Raw genomic sequence first — 26,183 nt, forward strand, 5'->3', positions numbered from 1 at the left:
CCTGCCAAGCCTTAATCTATTGTCCTACAGGTTCTAGCCTAGACACTACTGCTGCCAGGGTATGTGATCTTGGACAAGTTATACCTCAAGTACATACCTCTCTGTGCCTCAGTGTTCTCATCTGTAAACTGAGAGGCTTATAGTAAAGGATCTTTATCTCTAACATTCTGTGGTTAGTAGGTTACTGCCAGTTCTCCTCAGACTTCTGGTGTAAATTCACTCCATTTTCTACCAAGCAAATATAAATTTTGCTTCTCACACTTTCCAATCATCTACTAGGATTTTCATGAAAATCAATCAAGGCTAAAATGAGAGCATAGAAAGGCCATAGAAAACTACCTTAAGGGGAAAACATCTCACACAAGAGTTCTCAACCCACTGAGAACCCATCACTTAAATCCAAACAAAGCTAGGTGGTAGTGTGTCGTATGAGTTCTCTATAAGGGAACAAGAAGAATGAGGTGCTCACTTCTCGCAAGCATAGCTTTTCAGTAACCTGAATAAAGGTTTGTTTTTCTGAGATAACCACGTGACAGCTCTCTCTACTCAAAGAGAAGGCTGATGGTCACCTGCTCATGTTGGGCAAGAGAGGATGATCTGGAGGCACACAAATAAGCTGGAGGACTTTTCAAAGAATCAAGGCATCCCACCTATGCCAGATTTGGACATGGAACTGAGTAAAGCAAGATAGAGATATCTTTGTCAGCATCTTTGTGGTTGCAAAGTAAGCTTCAAATCTGGTGAACAAGCAGTGAACTTACATTAAAGTTTGAAGCCTGCTATAAGGGTTTACTATAAGAACCTATCTTATCTAATTATCCCTATATGTAAAATGTCAAACTGATTAATAGTGATTGGAATAGAGTAGGGGTCCTAGTGAGTCATATCTCATACCCCAGAGGTAAGATGTGAACCTAGATGCTCTAACTTGAAAGCCACTGTACTGTCCCACTGCCTCATGAAGCAATTTGTCCTAGATCTCATAACCAAATCCAAATTGATGCAACTTTCTAGGTCCAGACCAAGTCCCAGCTGCTTCATTAAACTTTCCCCACACAATTTCAGCTCTCTCTTGGTGGAATAGAAAGAGATCAGTTCTGCCTCTACTAGCCAAGTGATCCTTTTCAAGTCACTCTCTCTGTGGGTCTCAGTTTCTTTATCTCTAGAATCAAGGGGTTGTACCAGTAACTTCTGAAGCTTCCATCCAGCTCTAACATTTTATGATATATTTGTGAGCAAGCTCAAAATTCTGTAGCATGTCTTATGTGTGCTTTTGAATAAACGCATTTTGGGCACAGTGTATACTGTCTTGTCATTATTAAGTGTTTTATTTGTATAGGTCTGGCCTCCCAAACTAGACATTCTTTGACGGTAGGATTCTGATCTTGTTTCATGTATCCATCATTGCTCCTAGCAGTTCGGAGCATAGAGTAGTTACTCCGCAAATGCTCGTTGGATTTCATTGAATTTCATCTATGCGCATCGGTTTAGAGCAGTCAGCAGATGCTTTAACACTATTTTCTATTCCATAGGAAGAAGCGGAGGCAGAAGCCCCTCCACCAGAGCCCCCCTTTATTCCCACTTTCCAAAGATTAAATATTTCATGTCCTAATGGGCTGGCAGTGACCTTCCTTGGCTACCTTTCTCCAGGTTAGTACTTAGATGCATTTTAAGGACTATGGATACAGTCAGATCATAACTAAGAACAATATATTTCCCCTATCAGAGACATCCCATATCAAAAAAAAATTGGTTACATGTTCAAGGTTACTAAGAGGTAACCTGGCATAGTGGACAGAGGGCTATCCTTAGAGTCAGGAAGATTTGGGTTCAGGTCCTACTTTGGACACCTACTAGCCGTGTAACCCCAGGCAAATAACTTAACTTCTCAAAGTCCAGGCTATTCTCTAAGACTACAAATTACATACATGCAAGATCTGCCTCAATGAAGGGAGTTTCCACACCAGAAGTTCACTTCACTGGCAAAATCACGAGCCCTGATTATCCCCTTCCCCTCAAAAAAAGGTAAAATATTCAAGGTTATTTCCATGTCCTGACAGATGCTCCCCAGAAATAGCACTTTGCTGACGTTATTACAGTGAATTCTATTAAATAAAAAAGTCCTTGTAACAGTTGCCCTCAACAACACAGTACTGCGCACAGTAGGTGCTTGGTATAAGCAGAATGAAAGAGTAGATCAGAGGAGGGAAGAGACAGGGAAAAGAAAGACAGAAAGAAGGAAAGGAGAGAGGATAGGAGGGAGGGAGGGAGAGGAGAGGGGAGAGAGCTTTATTATCATTATTCCTAGGTCTTCTGTATGCAGGCTTATCCACAGATTGTTGTTTCTCAATAACACTATGAATACATTATTACCAACCTCGCCCCAAAGTCACTAAGTCTTGTTGTCACGTCATTTGGACAAGTGCCCACTGATAACACTGTTCTGATGAAACTAGCTGCCTCTCTGGATAGCACCAGCATCAAAGAATGTTAGATCTGGAAAGGACTTTGGAGATCAGAACAGTCCAACTGCTCTATTTTGTAGATTGGGCAAGAGTTGTTAATAACAATAATAACCACCATAACGATAGCATTTTATAGCACCTACTGTGCGCTAGGCACTGTGCTAACTGCTTTACAAATACTATGTCATCTGTTCTTCACAACAAGCCTGAGAGGTAGGTGCTATTGTAATCCACATTTTACAATTGAGGAAACTGAGGCACATAGCCTTTAAGTGACTTGCCCAAGCTCACCCAGCTTGTAAGTATTTAAGGCCAAATTGGAACTCAGGTTTCCCTGACTCCAGGCCTAATGCTCTATCCACTGTGCCACATAAGTGCCCTGCCATCATCTAGCTGGTCCAGAATTAGATCCCTGAAGTCCTAACTGCCAACCCAGTACTTTTTCTCCTTCATAAATAGCCCGCATACCCAAAATAACAGGAAGCCTCCCTCTTAAGTAAAGTCTAAATTCAATAAATCAACTTGGCATCTTGGTCGTCCTATCTAGTCTATTAAAGTGACATCTCCCTGTACAGATTTCAGCATGAGATGTCAGGGACTGCATACAATATCATTAGAATTTTCAGCATCCTCAGATTAGATGCCTATATTTGAATTACTTGGTCAGGTGCTTTCCTCCTTTGAGTCTGTCTGGGAGCTGGCCATAGAGGAAATGAGAGCTTTGAGGAGAGGCAAAAATGGAGGATTCATTTTTTAGTATGGGACACTGCCCTTGGGTAAGTCACATAACTTCACTGGGCCTCAGTTTCCTCATCTGGACAATGAAGGAGTTGGACTAAATGACCTCTAAGATCCCTTCTAGCTCTGCATCTATGAGTCTATGATCCTTTAGCTATTCCAAATTTGTGATAACCTTATCAACAAAACGCTGGCCATGGCATAGAAACAACCTTGTTCGACAGTGCCAGAAGTTATAATGGTTTTCATTAAAGCAAGCACATTAAATCCCAGCTCCATAATTCTCCTGTACAATATCCAGTTCACAAATCATCTTCATCTTTAGGTCCACACATTGGGGATGATGAACATACCTGGGACATCATGGTTCGGCAGAGTTATCCCCAAAAGGTGAAGTACTCTCAGACGCATAAAACCGTGACACCACCAATAGAACAGGAGATATCCAGAGTTATTAACAGTCAAGGGACTGTTGTCAAGTACATGTTGGATGGGTCCACACAGGTAAAGAAACTTGCTGGAGTTTTGCATGCATTTGAGACACCAGAACTTACCTCCTTCATAGGAGTTTGAAATCCATGGCAATCAATCAATTGTTCTTACTCTAAGCTGAATTACCACAAGAGATGGATCAGGGAGACAGAGGGAAGGATGACAGTCAGAATATTTGAAAAGAGAATCGAATATCAAATTGATATAGTATCATTGGGGAGATAAAACTGATCTATAGAAATTCAAAGAGAAATAGTGGGACTGGCTTGTTGGCATAAGATCAGTGAGTGATGTAGATCTAGAAGAGACCTCAGGGAGAGCCCAACTCTCTCCTTTAGCAGATGAAGAAAATAAGACCCAGACAGGATACTTGCCCCAAGATTCACATGGGTGGTAAGTGGTAGAATGGAGATTTGAAACCAAGTCATATGACTTCACATCCAACATTTCCCACTTTACCAAGTTCCTCTCTCTCAGTATGTAGGTAGAAAAGGTCTGAGTCCAATATCTCCTATATGAGGCAGGTAGCTCTATAACTAAAAAAGTTAAATGTTAAGCCAAAATTGGCACAAGCAGCAGAGAATCGATCCATACTTTGTGGCATCTCAGTTTCAGAGACTGCATTGAGTGCACAATCATCAGCAAGCAAAAAAAAAAAATTCATGCACCAGTTCTCCCTCTACTTTATATAGCTTTTTCTTTTCTTTTCTCTTTTCTTTTCTTTTGGCTTGTAGCTTTTTCAAGTTAAATAATGTACTGCCCGTGCAGTAGCTGACCCTGATACAAGTAAACAATACTGAATGAATTAATAAAGGCATTTGGCATGTAAAAGTACAGGGAATGACTTTCCCTGATACTCATATCTTACTCATTTGTCCCTTTCCTCCCCCCTCTTCCTTCTCTGGGATCTTTCTCTCTTGATTTCCACCTTTCATCCACCACTCCTAACTCTTCTATCTTCAGACTTACTCTTCCCACTGATAAGTTATGTCTGCTCAGACATGCTCAGCTCTCCTTTATCCTTTTGAAAAATTCAAAGACTCAGAAAATCTTAGAATTTGAGGCAACCTCAGAAGCCATTTAATTCAATTTAATCCATCCTACCTAAAGAGGGTTCATCATCTAGGCTAGAAGACCTCCAGTGATAATAAATTTATTGCTTTTTGAAATACACTAGTCTAAATTTTTCATCTTGTTTTGAAGGTGCACCTATACCAGTGCCTGGCACAGAGTAGGCATTTAATAAGTGCCTATTGACTTGTCTTACTGACTTAGTTGTTAGGAAGTTTTCCCTTCTATCACGGTGAATTTACTTCTTGGTGGTTTCTACTCACTGTTCCTGGTTCTGGCCTTTGAGGCCAAGTGGAAACTGTCTAATCCTTCTACCATGTGCCAGACCATTATGTAGGGCAGCAATCACATCTTCCCTAAGTATTCTCTCCTACAGACTAGAGAAGTAGTTGTACTTACTTTAATGTATCCTTATATGTGATAGACTCGAGGTGCATAAGTACATTAGTTGCATAGTACAGTAGAAAAAGCCTTGATTTATAGTCAGAGGGACCTGAGTCAGAAACCCAGTTCTCTTACCATCAGTGTGATTTTGAACAAGTGGCATATCCTCTCTGGGCCTCAGTTCCTCTTCTATAAGAAGAAAGGATTGGATTAGATGGCCTCTAAGCCAAACGGTGCTTATCTTGTTGTGTGTGTGTGTGTGTGTGTGTGTGTGTGTGTGTGTGTGTGTGTGTGTATACTTTCCAGCTAATCATTGTCCTTTCTAAATGGTAGCATTCAGAGGAGATTTCAGATTTGAACAGTTTCCTCAAATAAATAATCAAAGTCCTTCCACCAAGAATTCAAGGTCCGCCATGATTCAGCTATAATCTATTTTTCTCATTTTATATTCCAATATTTCCACTCATTTACAAGGCTCTTTAGTTAAACAGGACTAATTCTTCTTCCTTGAAAACACCCCAACCTTTAGCACTCCTGGAATTTTTCTTTTACTGTTGCCCCTGTTTGGAATATGTGATCTAGGGAGAGTCACTCTATTTGTCTGGGCCTGTTTCCTCCTCCATAAAATAAGGAAGTTAAGCTATTCAAGGTCTCTTCCAGCTCTATATCCTTGATCTTGTTTACATGCTTCCATTAATCTTCTGTAAAAGATCCATCTTCTGTGGTCATGAGGATCCATTAAATAGATTAAAATACTGTATGATATATCATGAGAGACAGCATGGTGCAGTGGGTAGAGAGTTGGTCTTGGAGCTAGGAAAATGTGGGTTCAAGCTCTGCCATAGATTGGCTATGTGACCCTGGGCAAGTCAGGTGGTGCTTTAGGCAACTCTCTAAACCATGAGTGGCAGAAAAGCTGTTGATTTCCATTGGTAGAGGGAATCTCTTTACCTGGGAATTCTATGTATTCCTGAGATCACAGGTCTAGTCCCTATGATAAAAGTAGGAAAATAGTGTCTGACCAATCACAGAAGGAATATCTAAGTTGTTACAGTAGTGATGTGATCAGAAATCCTTACATATGAGAGTTCAACAAATTTTATTACAATTATTAATTCAAACAAGGCCATTCAGTTGCCTACTGGCTCCGTCAAGTGATTAGAATCTGCTGGCCTATTAGATTGTTATGTAGTAATAAATTAGGCTTCCAAAAAGAAGTTGCTAGAAATCTCACAGAAACTATATCTGACCCAAGAGCCATATGTCCAGGAATTAGTGTTTTTTCTCCTTCGGGCCTCAAAATTTCTCTTTTCTATATCGGCTCTCAAATCAGTTTTAGTGTGATAATCTATTCTTTATCGTTTTACCATCTTACTTTGTGACGACTAACCTGAAATGTCAGTGTTGTCTTTAGATACTCTTTGCAGATGGCGCAGTGAGTTACAGTCCAGATTCTGGTCCTGTCTGTGCCCACTCGGACTCTTCTACAACCCCAGGTTCAACAGACTTGAGATACTCATTTTGTCTACCGAAGTCAGAAAATGCCCCATCTGATGCCATCAGCATAAAGAAAGGTGATGTTGGTTGCCTTTGTGCAATCAGAGTGGCTACAAGAATGATTCTAAATGATCTAAGAACCAACCCCTTCCATATGCATCATTGCAGGCTGGAAGAACTTGAGTGTACATTTTTACCTGACCTTTGAAAAATCTGCTATTTTTTCTGCTTTCATTAGAGCCATGAAGTCACAGGGCTAGAGCTGGACCTAAGCATTCATCTAGTCCAACCCCAGATGAGAGAACTGAAGTCCAGGGAAGTTAATCAATTTACTTAAGGTCACACGGAGGGTGTCAGAGGCAAGATTTGAACCCAAACCATCTAACTCTAGAACTGGTACTCTTTCTACTGTATTGTGCTACTGGCTAACTGTTTTCAAGACAGTTGATTCTTGATTTTCCACATTAATAGAAATGAGTCATGTCATAGATCATTCAAAACTTGATTATCTTAAAAACCATTTATCTCTGGTTTTGGATGACCTTTTTGTACTTGCATTTGAATGTGGGTGTGTCTGATGACACATGGTTTCAGAAGGACATTCCCTCCTATGGCATTCCTATAGCTACATTTCAAGCTTTATTCAGTAAAACTCTAGTATACGCCTACCATGTGCCTTGGACTATGTTGGCAATTGGGAAACAATATTTTTGCTTTTTTAAAAAATACGTAACTATCTTCCATTAGAGGGATATAACATGAACACAAAGAAAGAATAATTCAGGGTAGAACGTGATGCAGACAAGAGAGGGATACAAAGAAAATACTCTAGGAACGTTTGGAGAGGGAAGAAGTACCTTGATACCAAATTGCGGTGGATTGTGTAGACTCCTTACTTCCCCAACTAGTCTACAAGTTCCTGCAGAACAAATCATGATTTATGGGATCTTCATATCACCTACAGGACTTAACAGATGGTAAAGACTCAATTAATATTTGTTAAGTGAACTGATGTTCTGAGAATTCATGATGTTTCAGGTAAGAAAAAGAAGCCATACTTAATAACCAGACAAAAGAAACTGGGTAACTGTCCACACTGTGCCCTATTCAGCGCTACTCACTCTCCACTGCAGGCTAGGCATGGCATAAAACATTCTATTTGGGATAGAAGCCATCTCCAAAAGGAGAAGCTAAGCTTTTGAGCGTAAGTTGGGGGTTCTGTTCTTGTGTTATATTTTATACCGTGATTACTTTCTTTGGGGAGTGACTGTTTGGGGGATTGGCTAAAATAAAAAAAAAGATATCAGACCTTCATTAGGAGTATACAATCTCTTTAACCCCGTGGGCTATCAGTACAAATAATGCCCATGAGTGTCATTGGAAGACCTAAAGCTTAGACAGAGAAGAAATGGGGGAAATGAAGAGGAAAGTAAAATAAAAGAGGAGAAAATGAATAAAGGAGGAAGCTGTAAAAGAGATAGGAGAGAATAAATAAGGGAAGAAGAGATGAAAGAAAAGAAAACGAGGGGAAAAGTGAAAATTATACAACTTGGCACTTGGTAAGGCACAGTAGAATGTGAACGCCCAGAAGGTAAGGACTATTTATATTTTTATATTCCAAGTACCTAGCACAATGATTGGCATGCAGTAGGTGTTTAATAAATGTTTTTGATTGATTAATCAGTTGATTGGCACCCCTGAAATAAGGTGCTTATTCCACCCCCAAAAACCAAAGAACAGATGTGAAACAGATGTGACTTTCCCTCCTAGACTAACACAGAGTAGCAACTTAGGTAAAGATGCCCTTTCTTTCCAAGCTTGATGGCTGTCAGACCCATATATTTCTAGGACCACAGGAGGCAATAAAGTTCCTTAAAAAGAAAGCAGCATTGATTTTCTTTTTAAACAGATTTTATTGATATCATTTGATTTAATATCATTTACCTTTCCCTTAACCCAGGGATGGTGAACCTGCAGTCTCCAGACCACACGTGGCCCTCTAGGCCAAGTTTGGCCCTTTGAATCCAAATTTCACAGAACAAATCTCCTTAATAAAAGGATGTGTCCTGTAAAACTTGGTCTCAGTCAAAAGGCCACACCCAAAGACCTAGAAAGCCACATGTGGCCTTGAGGCTGCAGGTTCCCCACTCCTGCCCTAACTCTTCCCAGAGAGCCATAGCTTATAACAAAAATTTTAAAAGTAGAAGAGAAAAAAAAATTCAGCAAAGCAAATAGACACATTGAAAAAGACTAATGTTATATACATAGTATTCCACACCTGTGGATCCTCAGCTCTTCAAAGGACCTGGGAAGATATCTTCTCATATCTCTTTTGGCCGGGCAAGTTCTATTCTCCTAAGTTCCATAACATTCAGTTTCCATTTAAATTGTTGTAGGCATCATGTATATTGTATTCCTGGTTCCAATTACTTCACTTTGCATCAGTTCATATAAATCTTTTCATGTTTCTCTATATTCATCATGTTTGGCATTTTTATAGCATAGCAGGATTGCTTTCCACAATGACTTCACCAATTCATGCTTCACCAACACTGCATACATTATTATGCCTGTCTTTACAATCCCACCATCATAGCCTGCTCCCATCTTTTATCACTCTTCCCAATTTCTCTGTGTACAATGAGACCTCAGTGGTTTTTTTTAATTTTCATTTCTCTTACTATTAGTGAGTTGGAGTGTTGCTTTGTATAGTTGGTAGGAGTTTGCAATTCTTCTTTTGAAAACTTTATTCATGTCCTTTGACTAACTGAATAGGGTGGTGATAGTCTAACTGTACTCTGCCTTCATCGGACTTCATCTAGAACAGGGGTGGGGAACCTGTTGCCTCGAGGCCGCATGCAGCCCTCTAGGTCCTCAAGTAGGGCCCTTTGACTGAATCCAAACTCTAAATTCCAAAAGGATTTGTTCTATGAATTTTGGATTTTGGCCTCGAGGCCACAGGTTCCCCACCACCAATCCAGAATATTGTATTCAGTTCCGGACACTAAGGTTTAAGAAGAACATTGACAAGCTGTAGATTGTACACTTGGGGGCAAGTAGCATGATAAAATGCCTTGAGACCATATGAGACCAAAACATATGAGTATCAGTTGAGGTGGATGTTTAGCCTAAAGAAGGGTATACTCTTGGGAGGGACATGATAATTGTCCCAAAGTATTTTAAGGTCTTTCATAGAGAAGAGGGATTTGATTTGTTCTTTTTGACCCCAGGAATTGGAAGCAGAAGCAGAGGGTATAAGTTACAAAATGTTTAAGCTTGATGTCAGGAAAAACTTTGTAACACTTAGAGCCTGAAAGTAAAATGGATTGCCTGGAGAAGTTGTGGGTTACATGTCCTTAAAGGTCTTCAAGCAGAGACTGAACACCCACTTATTGTGGAGATTTGTTTGTTGTGTGAGTTAGATTAGATAGTCATTGAGGTTTCTCCTAACTCTCAAATGCTATGATTTTGCAAAACAAGAAGCATACAGGAAAGTGGGGAATTTTAATCTAAATGAAGATCATTTTTTTTAAATAATAGACTTTACGTGACTAAGGCAAAGGCTTTTTATGGTATATTTAGTATGCACAGATGTTTCAATATACTTATGTTGACCAAAGTTAAGAATGAGTATATTTGAACTTCAGTTATTTTTTAAAGAAATAAACTTTATTTTACATACTTTATATGCTGCATTTACTTATATAATTCTCAACTCGCATAATTAGACATGCACATATATTTTATGGGGAAAAAATATTTTTCTTTTACTACGAAAATATGTTCTATCTATGCCAGAGCCAACACAAGCTTGAATTAAAGAAGCAATTGGCTGTTTGCCAGTAGCTGAAGAGAGGGAGAGGAAAAGGGTACTACTACAGATTGTTAATATTTATTCCTCCCCTTCTTGATTCTGTTTATCTTCTGTGGGTTCAAGGACATCTGGTGTCCAATAGGCCTCCAATTCTGTGGGGGAAATGTGAGCGTTGAGTTGGATCTGTTGCAGCTGCCTAGTCCTTCTTCCTCCAGGGGCTTCTACGCCCATAGCTAAAACCCAAAAGGAGGGGAAATTCTAAATGTAAACACCCCATTCAAATTATTTCCAAATCATTCCACTCTCTGCTGCTCTGTTTCGCAAACACATGAAGCCCATTAGCCTCATTACCTTGATTAAAGCAGCCCCTATTTTTGGGTATAAAACCAAGTGGGCATCGTCTGTTCACTCCTCACTCAACTGACCCACAGTCCGTTACTAACTTCTTGGTCTTACTTAACTTAAATTGACTTTGCATATCCATTAATCATCTTCTCTAGGGTGTGACAACTGCCTACAAAATTTAAATAAAAACAAACCTACCTATCCTTCATGACTCAGCTCAAATCCCAGTTCCTCCCTGAAACCTCAGTAGGAAATAGTCTTTCCTTTCTCAGAATTCTCAGAGCACTTTGTGCTTCTCTAATGTTCATGTGGAGTGTTTTATATATCCTATAAGTTTTTTTAAGGTGCTTTATAAATATGGGTAAAGGGGCAGCCAGGTGGTGTAGTGAGTAGAGCACCAGCCCTGGAGTCAGGAGGACCTGAGTTCAAATGCAGCCTCAGACACTTGACACACTTACAAGCTGTGTGACCTTGGGCAAGTCACTTAACCCCAATTGCTCGTCCTTCCCTCCTGCAAAATAAATAAATAAATATGTGTAAATATGAGTCCTTATAAGAACCAACACTCTCACTTCTTGACCTTAGGACACTTAGTCTGTCTGGTTTTCAGTTTCCTTATCTATAAAATGAAGGTGTTGGACTAGATTGTCCTTAAAGTCCCTTCTAATTATAAATCTATAATCCTATACCTGTGCTGTGTTGTGCAAAAATATTTTAATTAGGTTAATAACAAATAAACTTGTAAGGTAATGTAGCATTGATCAGAACAACGGTTACGTGAAAAATGCACCAAGTACCAATTAAGTGTGTATCATTGCTTGGCTACTACTTCCTAAACATTTCCTTTTACAGCTTTCTCTCTCATCCTCAAGGTAGCCCCAATAGGGAGGGAGAGATGAAACAAGTATTTATTAAGCACCTATTATGTGCTAGGCACTTTACAAATGTTATCTCAGTTGATCCTCACAATAACCCGGAAGGTGCTATTATTAATAGGTGCTATTATTATCCCCATTTTACAGATGAAGAAACTGAGTCAGACAGAAGCTAAAGGATTTGCCCAGGGTCATACAGCCAGGAAGTGGCTGAGGTCAGATTGGAATTTCTTGGTTCAGATTGGTCTTCTTGACTACAAGTTCAGTGCTTTCTCTGTTCACTGTGCCACCTTGCTTCCTACTCTCCTGCCATAAAATCTTAGCATACTAGACCACAGAAGAGCCTTGGAAATCCTCTTCAAATTCTTCATTTTGCAAATAATGAACAAAAAAGGGAAACAGGGTCACATATCTAGTAAATGAAATCCCAGTGACTCAAACCCTGGTCATCTGATGCCAAGTCCAGCGTACTTTCAAATCCACCAGGCTGCCTTAAAGCATTTGACTCCTTGATTGTTCGTCATAGTAAAAGTGCCACTTGCCTCCCCAGCACTTTCCCCTTTGACTCTAGTATCTTACTATCTACCTCAGAGAGATGGCTTTTCATATCTTGCCAGTCCTCAGCCTAAAGCAGTGCTTAGCCAGCTGGACAGAGCTCCAGACTCCGGACAGAGCTCCAGACTCCAGACTGAGCTTTCAGCTCAGCTCTCTCCTATCTCAGAATAGGGGGGAATTTCATGTGTCTTTCCCTGCATGTGAATGTTACAAACTATCCCTTGCTTCTTAAAAGAACTGCACCCTACTTTTCCCAGAAGAAATCTAAAATAATTGAACTAAACAGAGCAGGTATTAAAGATGTTACAGCAGATTGCTAATTTTTTTTAGAGTAGGATAAGGAAATGAGATCTAATATAAGAAACATCTACAAATTTTAGAGCAGAAAAATCATATTATAACTATTAACTCATTATAATATGTGATAATTAATGCATTACTATAACAAATATTTTCTGTACTCAGGTGGATTGAAGGGGAAAAGACTGGCAATTGTGGCTAGTAAAGTAAATAAGCAAGTATGTCTTGGAAAGATAATGTGGAGCAAGAACTCACAATTGACCAACTTTGTCATCAAGACATTCTCTTAGAATTTTTGAGTTTACTAACAGTTCCAAACATGTTTGGCAAATGTCTACATCAATTTCTATTCATGTAGGAATACGTTGAGGGAGTCAACACAAAGCAGAGAGTTTAATGTGGCACTCATCAATTCTGTTAAATGGCAGCAGAGATCATAGCAAAGATACAAAATTAGGTTTTATGTCAGAAAAAACTTCCTAACAATGATAAAAATCCCAAAATGGAATGGAATGTCTAGAGAAGTGAGGGGTTGTCCTTCCTTGGAGGTCGTCATGAAAACGCTAGACAATTGCTTGCTGAGTATGTTGTAATACTGATTTCTTTCACATATGTGCTGGACTAAATGGCTGCTGAGGTCTCTTCCAGCTCCCAATTCTGTGATCCATAGAATGATAAAAATATTAAGGCTGGGTTGATGTAGCCTCATTTATCCATGGAGAGCTTTTTTCAGAAGCATATATGAGAAAAAATAAAGTAAATGCCCACTGATTAGGAAATGCCTAAATTAGTAAATGCCTATGGTATAAGAAATGATGAATATAAAGAAGTCAAAGAAGCAAAGGAAGATTTATTGGAACCAAGACAAATAAGTATGAGCAGGAAAACTATATGCACAGTGACTACACAGATATAAATGGGAAAAAATAAACAGTAACAACAACTGAAGCAAACAGTGTAATTATGAAAAAGCTTATCCCAAAGGGAAAATGAACCTCTAAATGCATTTGACTTAACAAAATGATATCTTTGCAGAAGTAGGGGACCTTAGGTATGGAAAATGACATATACTACCAGACTTGGTTAATGCATTGTCTGGTTTTGCTGAACAGCTTTTTCCACCCCTTTTTTAATTCTTAGGTATAAGGTATTGCTCTGGGTAGAAGATTGGGTATAAAATAGATTCAGAAATGAAGGCAATGTACATTTTTTAAATCCACAAAAACTTTAATTTGAAACCTTTATGTGAAGTATGCTAGGCACTGAAAGAGATACAAAGATGAATAAGACACTACCTTTGACCTAACAGGCTTACAATGTAACAGGAGTGATAGACATGTATAGAAATAAACATAATAAAATATAGAATACAAGAAATGCAAAAAGTAAATCTTTTCCATGAGGTGTGTGTGCGTGCGTGTGTGTGTGTGTGTGTGTGTGTGACTGAAGCATATTGAAAATAATGATGACATGAGGTAGGATATCTCCTACTGCCCTATCTCCTACTGCACCTCTTTCAAGCACAAATGGTTGGTGTAGGTCTAAATAATTTAGCAATAATTTAGCAAAGTTAACTGTCTCTTGATTGGTGGTTGTCCTTCATTCTCAAAGAGAACCAAAATGACATCACTATGTTAGAGTCAAGTTACAGTGGGTCCAATTGTGGTGATCAGATCAATACAAGCTCAGAAGTCTCTCCCACAGGTTGGGCACAAATAGTCCATGTGAACATTTGGGGTGGATTCTCTAAATTTGTATGAGCACAATGCCTTCTTTGATGTGAGTATGCCATGCTGGGCAGTCTTTCACCAGCGTCTCCCATCTCATGTAATCAATTCCAAAGTTCTTCAAGAGAACTGTCACTTAAGCTCCAATAGAATATAAACTCCTTGAGAGCAGGAGCTGTTTCATTCTTGTCTCTGTATTTCTGGTACCTAGCATCATGTTTGACACATAGAAGGCACATAATAAATGCTAACTGATTGAGTGATTATTCTAAAGGCTGATTCTCCCAGCTTTATGCCAATGATGTTTAAGCAGATTTATTATATGCATTTTCAGGGTCAAGAAAATGCAATCCTAAGAAGTGCTGGATGTCTTTGGTTGTTATGATATCCTCCATTGAATCACTATTGGAAAGAACACTAGGCTGAGAACCTGGAGATCTGGGTGATAGTCCTGGTTCTGCCAAGAAACTTTGTTACTTGGGGCAAGTTTACCCCTCTAGTCTTGTTGTCTTCGTTTGTGTATTTTACCTAAGATCCCTTAACTTTCTATAATTATCTAATTTTACCTCCTAAATATCACTTAGACCTGGTAGAATGAAAGCTATGACTATGGCTCAGGATGGGTATATCTTAGGCACAAGAAACAGGATAGGAAAAAAGAAGGGTTGGGATAGCAATGTAGCATAGATGCATACTATAGACCACCTGGACAAAAAGAGAAAATGAAAAGTTTGAAAAATCACAATCCTGCCACAAAGACATAATATAGTTGCGATAGAGACTACAATTAACCTAAACATCTGAGCTTTTTTGTGCCAAAAGCAGAGAAGTTAATAACTTCTTGCTTGATTTTATCTTTCTAAAGGTAAAGGAAATAACAGTGAGATTTTGTTCAGAATCTTAGTCTAATTATCAGGGAGGAATTAATTGCTGGTGGAACCATGGGTGAAGGGACTATTCCATTCTAGAGTTTATGATTGGGAAGAGGAAATTTGAGTAGTCTGACCTGCACCCAACACTTTGAAAAAACAGGTTTCATTGGGTTAAGAGGAAGGCTAGTTAGTGTCCTATGGACTAAGAAACTTGAGGGGAAGTCATCCCAAGAGGGATGAAAGAGTTAAAAGAATGAAATTTTGAATGAAATAATGCCAATGAGGAGGAGAAATGGGTCTTGTTTGCAGAGACCAAAGTGTATGCACAGAGAACCCACCAACCAAATTAGATATTTGAAAGATATAGGCAGAAGATGAACAAGGTCAGCTAGCAGAAGATGAATGAAAGCAAAACATCGGTCCTATAAAATTAACATCAGGAATACTAATTCAGAATGACCCTGAAAGAGCAGTGAGAAAAGCTGGAGGTGACAAAATGGATTTTTAGAAAAGCTAAATTAGGAGAAAATGAGGATCAAGGAAGACAACGGAGAGAAGGCAAAGCTATCTAATTCTTATTTTATTTGTTTTCTCAACAAAGAAGAATGACATTTACCCTGACAATAACAGAACAAAAATGACTGGCAAGGAGTTTTTACACAAATAAGGAGATAGTTAGAGAGTACCTTGCTACTCTTAATAAATTTATTAAATAATATTTAATTATTATAATTATATTATAATATATAATTATAATATTTAATAATATTTAAATAAATATTGAATTAATAAATTTAATAAATCTTAATAAATTTAGCCCAGAACTAACTACATCCTTCAGTCCTAGGAAAAAAAGATGTCATTGTTGAGTCATTAGCAGTGATTTATGGAAGAATAACAAAAGACAGGTGAGAGATATCACAAGATTGAGAAGGAAAAATGTGATGATTTTAAGAAAAGAGAAAAAGTCAACCTTCAAAGTAGAGGCCTGGAAATCTGATTCAGATTTTTGGGAAAATTCTCCATATGGGGTCTTAAAGGGGTGGTTGGCAAACATCTAGGAAAGGAAGCCATGATTACACACTGGATGCATTGGGCTGAGTCTAAGAAGATAAAATTTAATAGAGATGGCTGTAAAGTTGTGCTCTTCTACATAAAAAAAAATCAACTTCACAAATATAAGATTGGGAGAGGTATGGTTAGAAGTTTTTCTGAAAAAAATCTGAGGATTTTAGTGGCCTACAAGTTTAATGAGTCAGCAGTGTGATGGAGCAGCCAAGAAGTGGACCTTGGGCTAAATTAAGAAGCCAAAGCTGTCTGAAATGGGTGCCAGTCAAACTGCACTCTGCCCTTAACAGACTTCAACCTATGTATTGTGTTCATTTCTGAGTACCATTGTTTTAAAGGGTCATTAATATATGGGAGGGTGTCCAGAGGAGGGCAACAAGGATGGGGATTGAACCAATGCTACGTGAGGAGGAGTTGAAAAAAAACTTAGAGAAGAGAAAAATTATGGGGATTAGGATAGCTGTCCTTAAGTATTTAAAGGCCTGTCATGTGGAAGAAATAATGGGTTTGTTTTGTTTGGCCAAGAACGAGTAAGGGATATAATTGCATAAAGGTCAATTGATATTTAATATCAAAAAAACTATCTTAATGATTAGTGTTGTACCAAAGGGGAGCAGGATGCCTTGAGGGATGGTGGATTCGCTCTCTCCAGAAGGCTTCAAGTAGAGGTTGGAAAACTATTTGTTGGGTATGTAATTAGGTAGTGAGTCTCTTTCTAAATGAGTTGGACTAGATAGCTGCTAAAGTACCTTCCAACCCTATAGATCTGTGTTTCTATAGCTAATCAATCAACAACCATTTGCTAAGTGTTTACTATGTACCATTTATTTCATCTATCTACTGAGATCTATCACTGAGAGAAGCAATCTGAGTTTCCCTCAGGTCAGCTGTTGAGTTAATAATAGCACCTACTTCCAGGATTGTTGTAAAGATAAAATGAGATAATTTTTGTGAAGTATTTTGTAACCATTAATGTGCTATATAAATGCTATTGTTATTATTATTAAGTTAAAGTTGATCAAGAGATAGGTGCCGCATTCATATTATTATATCTGTTTGTGTTTCTACAGGAAAAGGTCACAAAAATACATCTCTTTTATTACACAAGGGTGATTCCCATGACCAAACATCTTTTCAACTCTCAGGAACTGGGGAAATCCAGGTGGGCACTTGGTTTACTACCACACCTGCAGGCACTCGGATTGGCACCAAAGGATTGGAAAGAATACCAGACCTGTCACCATATTTGTCCTTTCAAGCTACAGATCCTGTTGATGGAACGGTACCATGCATTATTTGATTGCTTCCAATTCTTCTATGAAGTCTCTAAGCTTGTTAGGGCTCCATGAGCATTCAGTGTCAGGTCCCCACTGCCTCCCACATGGGCAAGGCAAATAGATTGGGGCAAGGCCCAAAAGAGGCATTATAGAGTCAATTCAATGAGAATTGATTAAACCCCTAGTCACTGTGTTAAGCACTGGGGATACAGAGGAAAGCAAAAACCCTCAAGAAGTACACATTCTAGTGGAAGAGATAACATGCAAACAAGATGATGTATACAGAGTATGTATATACATACAAGATGTATTTAAGGTACATATATATATATATATACATACATACACACGTACATACAAGATGTATTTGGTGTGTGTATATACATACGTATAAAAGTGTATATGGGGTGTATATATATATATATATGAGATGTACATAGGGTACATATATACTTACACATATATACATGCAAGATGAATACAGGATGTGTGATACACATACTTACAAGATATATGCATACATATGTATGTATATACACATACATACAAGATATATAAGTGTATATACACATGCATATAAGATGTATATGGGGTGTGTATATGTGTGTATACACACATATACACACCCCCATTTGAGATGCATACAGGGTGTGTGTATATACATACAAACAAGATATATACGAGATATTTATATACAAACAAGATGTATATGGGGTGTGTAAATACATATATACAAGATGTGTACAGGGTAAATTGGAAGTAATCTTAGACAAAAGGCACTAACCCAGGGAAAGATGAGAAGAAAACAGGATATGAGCTGAATCTTGAAGGAAGCCAGGGAGGCCAGGAGGTGGAGACAGAGAACATCCCAGGAATGGAGACTAGTCAGTAAAAACACTTAGGAGTTATTCAGGAGTATTTTGTGAAAAGAATAACAAAAAGGCCAGTGTCATTGGACCATAGAGTACTTGTAAGAGAGAAAAGCATAAGAAGGCTAGAAAGGGAGTAAGGGAGCAGATTATGAAGGCCTTTAGAAGCCAAGAAGAGGATTTTCTGCTTGCTCTTAGAGGTGATAGGAAACTACTGGAATTGATCAAATGAGGTCACACCCACACTTTGGAAAGATTACTTTGGCAGTTGAGTGAAGGATGGACTGGAACATGGAGAGACTTGGTGGGATGTGGGGAAGGTTTTAAGGAAAAGATAATGAGTTCTATTTTAGACATGTTGAGCTTAAGACTTCTATCACACATTCAGTTTGGGATGGATGGATGATGGCGATGATGATGATGATATCAATAGCTAGAACTTATATAACATTTGCATAGCACTTTACAAATATCTCATTTGATCCTCACAACAACTCTGGCTGGTAGATGCTATTATTGTCCCCATTTTACAGATGAAAAAAATTGAGCCAGACATAGGTTAAGTGACTTGCCCAGGGTAATACAACCATTAAGTTTCTGAGTCTTCTCAACACTAAATCCAAGACTAAGCAGTTGAGGGATATGAGACTAAAGGTCAGGAGAGAGTTTAAGACTGGACAAATACATCTAAGAATCTTATTCTAAAGATTGTAATTGAATTCATGGGAGTTAGTGAAACCACCAAGTGAAATAATATAGAGGGAGAAGAGAAAAAGGCCAAGGACAGGCTCTTGGGACATCATCAAAGATGTAGCTATCACTGACCTTATAACAAAATCATTCTTAACTAGCCCTTTGATTTATTCAGTACCCAGGACTTCAGGAAACTTATATCACAACAGGGTACTACCCAGCGTTCAAGACTTTATTTTTTCCTCAAGAACATGTACCTTCAACACTGGAGCTCACAAATATAGAAACACAAAATTCCCCAACTAATCAGACTCCCTAGAGCTATTCTTCCCTACTATGACAAAGCCCTCCCCCAATTCACTTGCTCTACTTTCTTCAGAAACACAATATAACACATCATCATAAAAACCAGAAGCTTAGAATCTCCCTGACCCCAGGAAGCTCTCTTAAGATCATGAGGTACGGACATGGAGTTAATCCCTCGCAGGGGAGAGATTTGCATACTGCCCTCCATCCAAAAAAGAAGAAAGTGACCAGAAATGAAATAGTAGGAGGTATGATAGCAAAACACAATAATTATAAGAGACAAATTGGTTGGTTGGTTGATTGGTTGGTTGGTTGGTTGTCCTTCAGTATCAAAGAGGACCAAAATGTGCAGTGGGATTTGGCAGCCTTTTAAGGATTGTACTGCTCACCTCCTAGTGTGAGGAAGGGACTAGAAAAGGTGCCCTAAAAATTTTCTGCTTACCCAACCCTGGCCTGATTGCCACAGCAGGCAGGGAATCCCACTCTGCAGTTGAAACACAAAAAAATACACAAAAACGTCTGCAAAGATGATTCCACTCATCACTGGCACGTGGAATGTGCACACACATAGATAAAAGACAGGAAAATCTGGGACAAGATGTGTAGTGCACAGGTAAATAGGTTGCATTTGGAGCCTGAGGATCTTAGTTTCTTACTACCTCTGTGACCTTGGACAAGGCATTTCACTTCTCCAGGCTTTACCATTTTTACTCCCTGTCCTCCATGCCTAGAATGCTCTTCCTCCTCATCTCTGCCTCCTGGCTTCCCTGGCTTCCTTCAAGTCCCTGCCAAAAATCCCACCTTCTATAGGAAGCCTTTCCCAATCTCACTTAATTCTAGTTCCTTCCTTCTATTATCCCCAACTTATCACACACACACACACACACACTCTTGTGCACATGTATGTATATGTGTCTATAGCTTATTTGTACATAGTCGTTGCATGTTATCTTTCCCCATTCAACTGAGAGCTCCAGGACTGCCCCTTGCATTTCTTTGAATCCCCAGCTGTTAGTACAGGGACTATCCCATAGTAGGTGCTTAATAAATATTTATTGACTGTCTGGTTGGACCAGAAAATCACTGAGCTCCCTTCCAACTCTAAAAATCTGCAATTAGGCAGACCCTCACATAATTTCTACCCTCTTCCCATCTGATCTAAGTGAGAGCTTGTGTAGACCAGAAGCTTCACTGTTTATTAACCTATCCATCAAAAGCAAAGAAAATTAAAGTTCTTTCCAAACTTTCCCCAAAGTCCTGTGAACAAATATTATCCATTAACTTGCTTATAATTTACAACCATTAAAAGACTCTAGATCTTACCATGGTCATAATGATAATAAGCATGCTTGAGTTTTGCCATTAAACAACCTGAGGCCAAGAGGTTTACCATCCACTGTCCCTTCTCCATCCAGGTGATGACAACTCGAGAAGACAAAGTGACTATTGTGATAAAAACTGATGGGACAAGGATAGTGGATCACGCTGATGGCACCCGAATCACAACCTTCTATCAGATTTATGAAGACACTATTGTGCCTTCGACTGAGCAAGAAACAAGTAAGTTTACATCAACTGACCACTATAGACAATGAAGGCTCCACGTGGTGTCTTGCATTTCTGCTTCATCAGAACATCATCTGATTTAACTTGCTCTGATCCTCACAGATGAACACATTAGCAGAATTATATTCACCACTATGATGACAGTTAACCTATAATCATTAATCCCAATAAGCCACATGCCAGTTCATATTATAATATAATATAATATGAACCACTCCATGTGGCCAGGTGGTCTCGAGTAGACTCCCACCACAGTGTGGCTTCTGAGGTTCCTTACTTTGGTCGTTATGCAGGGGTGCAGACCTACCTGAGGCACGGTGCTTCTCTGCCAACCTCAACCTGTGTTCCAAATGGTCCTTTGTATGAACCTTGCCATTGCCAGTAGTATACTCAACGATCAATCAATTGAGAAATATTTATGAAGTGCCTCCTCTGTGCCAGGTGCTACGAAAGGTGCTGGGGGTACAAATGCAATTTATGAAATAATTCCTTGCTCCCGTGAGCCACAATCTCAGTGATACCTATGAGATCATAGGCTCATAGGCTTTAAAGCTGGAAAGAAGCTTAGAGATCAACTGGTCCCTCATGTTCCTCATTTTACAGGTAGTGAAAGGAGTTTAAGTGAGCTGCCCAGAGTCACGCAGGCAGACCTATGTCTTCTGTCTCCCAATCCAGGGCTCTTTCCAGCTTTGCCTCCAAGCCTTAAGCTCTCAAGTTTGCTTTAATAATTTCTCCATGCTCTTAGTATTGGTGGTGTATATATACACACACATATGTATATGTACATATATACATGTATATATGTACATATATATATGTGTATATGTGTACATATATGTGTGTATATATATATGATCATGAATGTCATATCTGCCCCTTCTTCTCAAACCATTATGTCTTGTGAATTACTGGGAAATTCCATTGTTCTTCCTCTATCTTACTTAATGTCTTATAGGGTATTAAGTCATCATTTTGGGTGCTTTTCTCCCCATTTTCTTTATTCTCAATTTAAAGTTTTCTTGATCAGATTAGCAAGCCTCCAAACAAATGTATTCTTTCAGGCCTGCCTGAGAACCACACCATTCCATGTCAAAAGTCCATTATTCTTGTGGCCTGTATCCAGAAAACCAAATCCTGTTCTTTGCCTTAAACTTCTCCAAATTTTCATTTAGGCATATGCAAACTGATAGGCTGCTAAAGTTATAAGAACCACTAAGATCAGTCTAACTCCTCCAGTGTACAGATGATAAAGTCAAGGCTCAGAGCAGTGGTCACTTGCTCTAAGTGATCCAGCTAGTAGGTGGCTAGATTGGGGCTTGACCTCAGGTCTCCTGTCCATTTCCAGGCTTCCACACTTTGCTTGTCCTCCTTTCTTGATACTATCAAGTCTCTACCCGCAGTAGGCAGCAATGATGAACGTACTAGCTTTGTTTTCGCCTTTGAATTTGTGTTCAGTTTGGTGTGTTCAACTAGTGAACATAGCTTTGTTTCCATCTTGGGGTTTGTGTTCGATTTGCTTAAACATATCAAACAGTGCTTCCAATGCTAAGAAAAGTAGTCTTGACTGAAAAGAAATGACCAATCCTGAGGCCGAGGGCATCAGAAAGTCATGCATTGTAAAAGAGGGCATCACAAGCAGGATTCCCAGATTTCCTCTCTACCATTCAGTTGTGTGTTTTTCAAAAGAGCCCTGTAGAATAAAGAGAGTCTTAGCTCTAAAGTCTAAAGTCCACTCCCCTACCCTAGCACTACTTCAATCACCATGACTGCCTCTATTTGCTCTTAGATGACTCCTCGTGGTCCATCACCAGGCAAGTGAAATGTATGCGAATAGAGAGCCCCCACTATGCTTCTGTTATTACAAACTGTGAGGACAGCAGCTGCTGTGCCACGTTCGGAGATGGGACATCAATTATTGCAAAGCCACAAGGGACATACCAGGTGAGCCAAGGTGAAGGGTGGAGACAGTTCCAATTGTATGGTTGAGGCCTCCCAGTGATCCTTTGCCTGGGTGGGATTATAACAGCTCCAAATTGACCCCAGAGGCCACTGTCCAAGGTAGCTGATTCCACTTTTTGATAGTTCTAATTGTTAGGAAATGTTTTCTTTATCATCTGGGTTATGTGGGACAAAAATGAGGGGAAGCTCTCAGTTAATGCCCTCAATTTTTTCAGCAAAACATGAGTTTCTCAGATGGGAGAATGGCTAGAGGAAGAGCCATGGGTGGTTTCATGGGAGCCATGGAAAAGTTTGCAAGAGTCACTGCAGTGAGTGCGATAGTGAATTAATTGGGGAGGTCTAAAAGAATTGCCTAGCAGCAGTGAAAGCCCAGTCGAGGTTGTATAATATGAATATAAGGTGTATCCAATCTGAATGGTTGCATGGTTTTCTCCATCTTTTTTCAGCAACACAGGCACAGGAACTAAGGCAGTAGTTAGTGTGAGTGATCCAAGGCTTGGTCTTAGCAGGGCACAATCAGTGATATGATCAGGGGGCAAGGGGCTCAAGAGAGTAATGTAGAGTTAAACTGATTCACCAAGAGATCAAGATGGGGAAAGGCAAAGAATATAATTAGTATAGGTGTGATAGCCTGGGGAAAACTGAGCGTTCGAAGGATTAGAGGTCTCAGTGAGGATGGACAAAGCATAGTGTTTGATATTAGATGGCAGAGGGAGCGGTGGAATGAGGATATATCATGATCAGATGAGGAGATTTCAGAGTTCATGAACATGGAAATGGTGCATTTATGAGTGATGGCAAGATCAAGGGTGTGACAAGGAAAATTAATGAACTTGCCCTCTGGATTTCTGTTTGTCCCTGTGTCTTTCCTCCCTCCACATGAGAAAACAGAAAGAGGCTAGAACTGGACAGGGGCAGCAAGGGGGATCTTGGGATCCCCAAGCCCCAGAGCTATTTGATATCTGTTGCATAGCATAATACTTAGATGGTTTATGGTTTACTCTTAACAAGCTTGTGGCTAGTGAGTTAAATAAACTGTGTTCTCATAGTGAGTTCAGAAGTTCTTTAAAGAGAAATACAGTAGTTTTTTTTCTCTTGCTGCCTTCCTACTAGGTGCTTCCCCCCAGCACTGGTTGCCTCTCCATTGATAAGGATTGCTCAGCCATTTATTCCCATGAATCAAGCAGTGATACCCTCTACCAGCCTTTCAGCCAGCGTGAGCAGCTGAGAGCCAGCAGGTACATTATGAAGCACACTTCCGACATAATCTGTGAAGTTCTAGATCCTGAAGGAAATGTTTTCCAGGTAAATAGTCAATGTCCTCAAATGAAGGTGTTGGATTAGATGGTCTATAATTTTGGTTCTAAAGCTTATAAACTAAGTCTTTTAGAAGGCTGACGTTTCATTTTACTCCCAAGTATCACATGCACACATATACACACACATACATACAAATACATCAGACACAGAGGCAAATTAAGATGGCAAAAAGTTTTTAAAACCAGATAGACAAATGAAAGAAGAGGGGGAAAGGGAAAAAGAGCAGAGATCAAATTTTATGTCAACAGATCAGAAGGAATGGGTAAAACTGCATTTACTTATATGGGTGAATAGAGGTAAAAGTAGGCACAGCATGTACGTGGGAAAATAAGCATCTTTTTTTTTGCTTGACTGAAACAGCCTATGGAGGAAAGTAAAAAGAAGAGAAGTCAGATAGATTTGTAAGGATCAAATCTCCTTACAAATCCAAGGTAGAGAGTTGAGAAGGAAGAATACTGTAAGGCTCCCTTTTCCTTGTCTTGTGCTTTTTCACTACACACATCATGATTTTTAAAATCGATAAAAATGATTAAATTATTTTTATGACTAGGAATCTATTTTCTATCATGACACATCCAAGATATTGCCTGCTAGCCACAGCATCACCTTCATTATGTGTCCTATGACTCTGTTGCTGATTTAGTCCATCCTAATTCTGACCTTAGGGCAGCTAGGTGGTACAATGGTTAGAGCTCCAGGTCTGCAGTCAGGTAGGTCTGAGTTCATATCCAGCTTCAGACACTTACTAGCTGTGTGATCCTGAGCAAGTTGCTTAACCATGTTTGCCTCAGTTTCCTCATCTGTAAAATGAGCTGGAGAAGGAGATGGTAAATCACTCTAGTATCTTTGCCAAGAAAACCTCAAATAAATCACAAAGAGTCAGACATGACTCAGCAACAACAACAAGTCTGATCTTAAGCAAAGCTAAGTCGAGCTGTCAATAAGTATTTGTTTACTAAGTATTTACTCTATGTCAAACATTGTGCTAAGTTTGGGGATAAAACTATAAATAAAAAGAAAGTCCTATTGGCCTCCTATCCAAATCCCGGAACAAGACACGAAGTTGTTTTTGCTATTGTTGAAGAGAGTGAGGCTGACAATTGTGCCTAGCTCTGACTCCCTTAAATCCAATGCACGAAGTTATGACATCATTCTTGTGATGTCATTGGTCCTCTTTAAGAACAAAGGACCAACACCAACAACAATCTGAACCTCAAGACGAGAGATGAAATGGAAGGTGTGTTTCAACAATCCGGCTAGCAGCTGCTGTGGGGAGTGTAAAATCAACAACAACCAGCTCACAGAACGCTGCAAAAGCCCAGGTTCTTTTGATCTGCTTTACCAAGGAAAGCAATGTGAAGGGGTTAACAAGCTTACTTTAATACAAATACAAATACAAATACCATTCACTTAATTCAGGGGGAAAAGCCAGCACCCTGAACTTCGGAGCAAATACAATCAAATTACAAACGTCAACAGACAGACCCAATACAATTCATAGTTACCAACATCTAAGTTCAGCTCAGGAGCTCATAACAAGGGCTGGCCCAGAGTCATTCACGCCACCACTGCTTGTGGGTCAGAGCTCCGAAAAAAAGAAAGCCAACCCCTGGTTTTATATCTTTTTCAGGGTCAAGGTGAGTCACACATGCGACTCCCCCACATGACCTAAAATCATCACAAAGAGGCCCTTAAACCCTCATGGTCTAAAAGCCTCTGATGTCCCAAACATGTCATTCAAACCCATGTAAACTAGGCCCTCCCCTGAGACAAGGAGGTCACCAAGGTCTCCCAATCTACTCAAGGGAACAAAGGCCAAACTCTTCAAAGACACTTGGTTGAACTGAGTGCTAAGAGCCCGTTTTGATTGCCGACACAAGGTGTTGTTGTTATTGTTAATGGGAGTGAGGCTGAAGATTTTACCTAGCTCTGACTGGCTTAAATCCAATGTATGAAGTTAAGACATCACCCTTGGGATGTCATTGGTCCT

General features: G+C 39.4%; 1 protein-coding gene across 1 annotated transcript in view; it reads left to right on the forward strand.

Moving 5' to 3' along the window:
- SPAG17 (sperm associated antigen 17) overlaps window positions 1-26,183 on the forward strand; it is a 263,389-nt gene that overhangs the window by 176,030 nt on the left and 61,176 nt on the right. Inside the window, exons 26-32 of the mRNA XM_036767111.1 lie at window positions 1,533-1,650; window positions 3,529-3,707; window positions 6,565-6,724; window positions 17,274-17,485; window positions 20,764-20,908; window positions 22,701-22,855; window positions 23,987-24,178. Coding sequence (XP_036623006.1) covers window positions 1,533-1,650; window positions 3,529-3,707; window positions 6,565-6,724; window positions 17,274-17,485; window positions 20,764-20,908; window positions 22,701-22,855; window positions 23,987-24,178 — 1,161 coding nt within the window. The remainder of the gene's footprint in view (window positions 1-1,532; window positions 1,651-3,528; window positions 3,708-6,564; window positions 6,725-17,273; window positions 17,486-20,763; window positions 20,909-22,700; window positions 22,856-23,986; window positions 24,179-26,183) is intronic.

The sequence above is a fragment of the Trichosurus vulpecula genome, chromosome 7 (genome assembly GCF_011100635.1).
Source record: "Trichosurus vulpecula isolate mTriVul1 chromosome 7, mTriVul1.pri, whole genome shotgun sequence".
In the NCBI taxonomy this organism is placed as follows: domain Eukaryota; kingdom Metazoa; phylum Chordata; class Mammalia; order Diprotodontia; family Phalangeridae; genus Trichosurus; species Trichosurus vulpecula.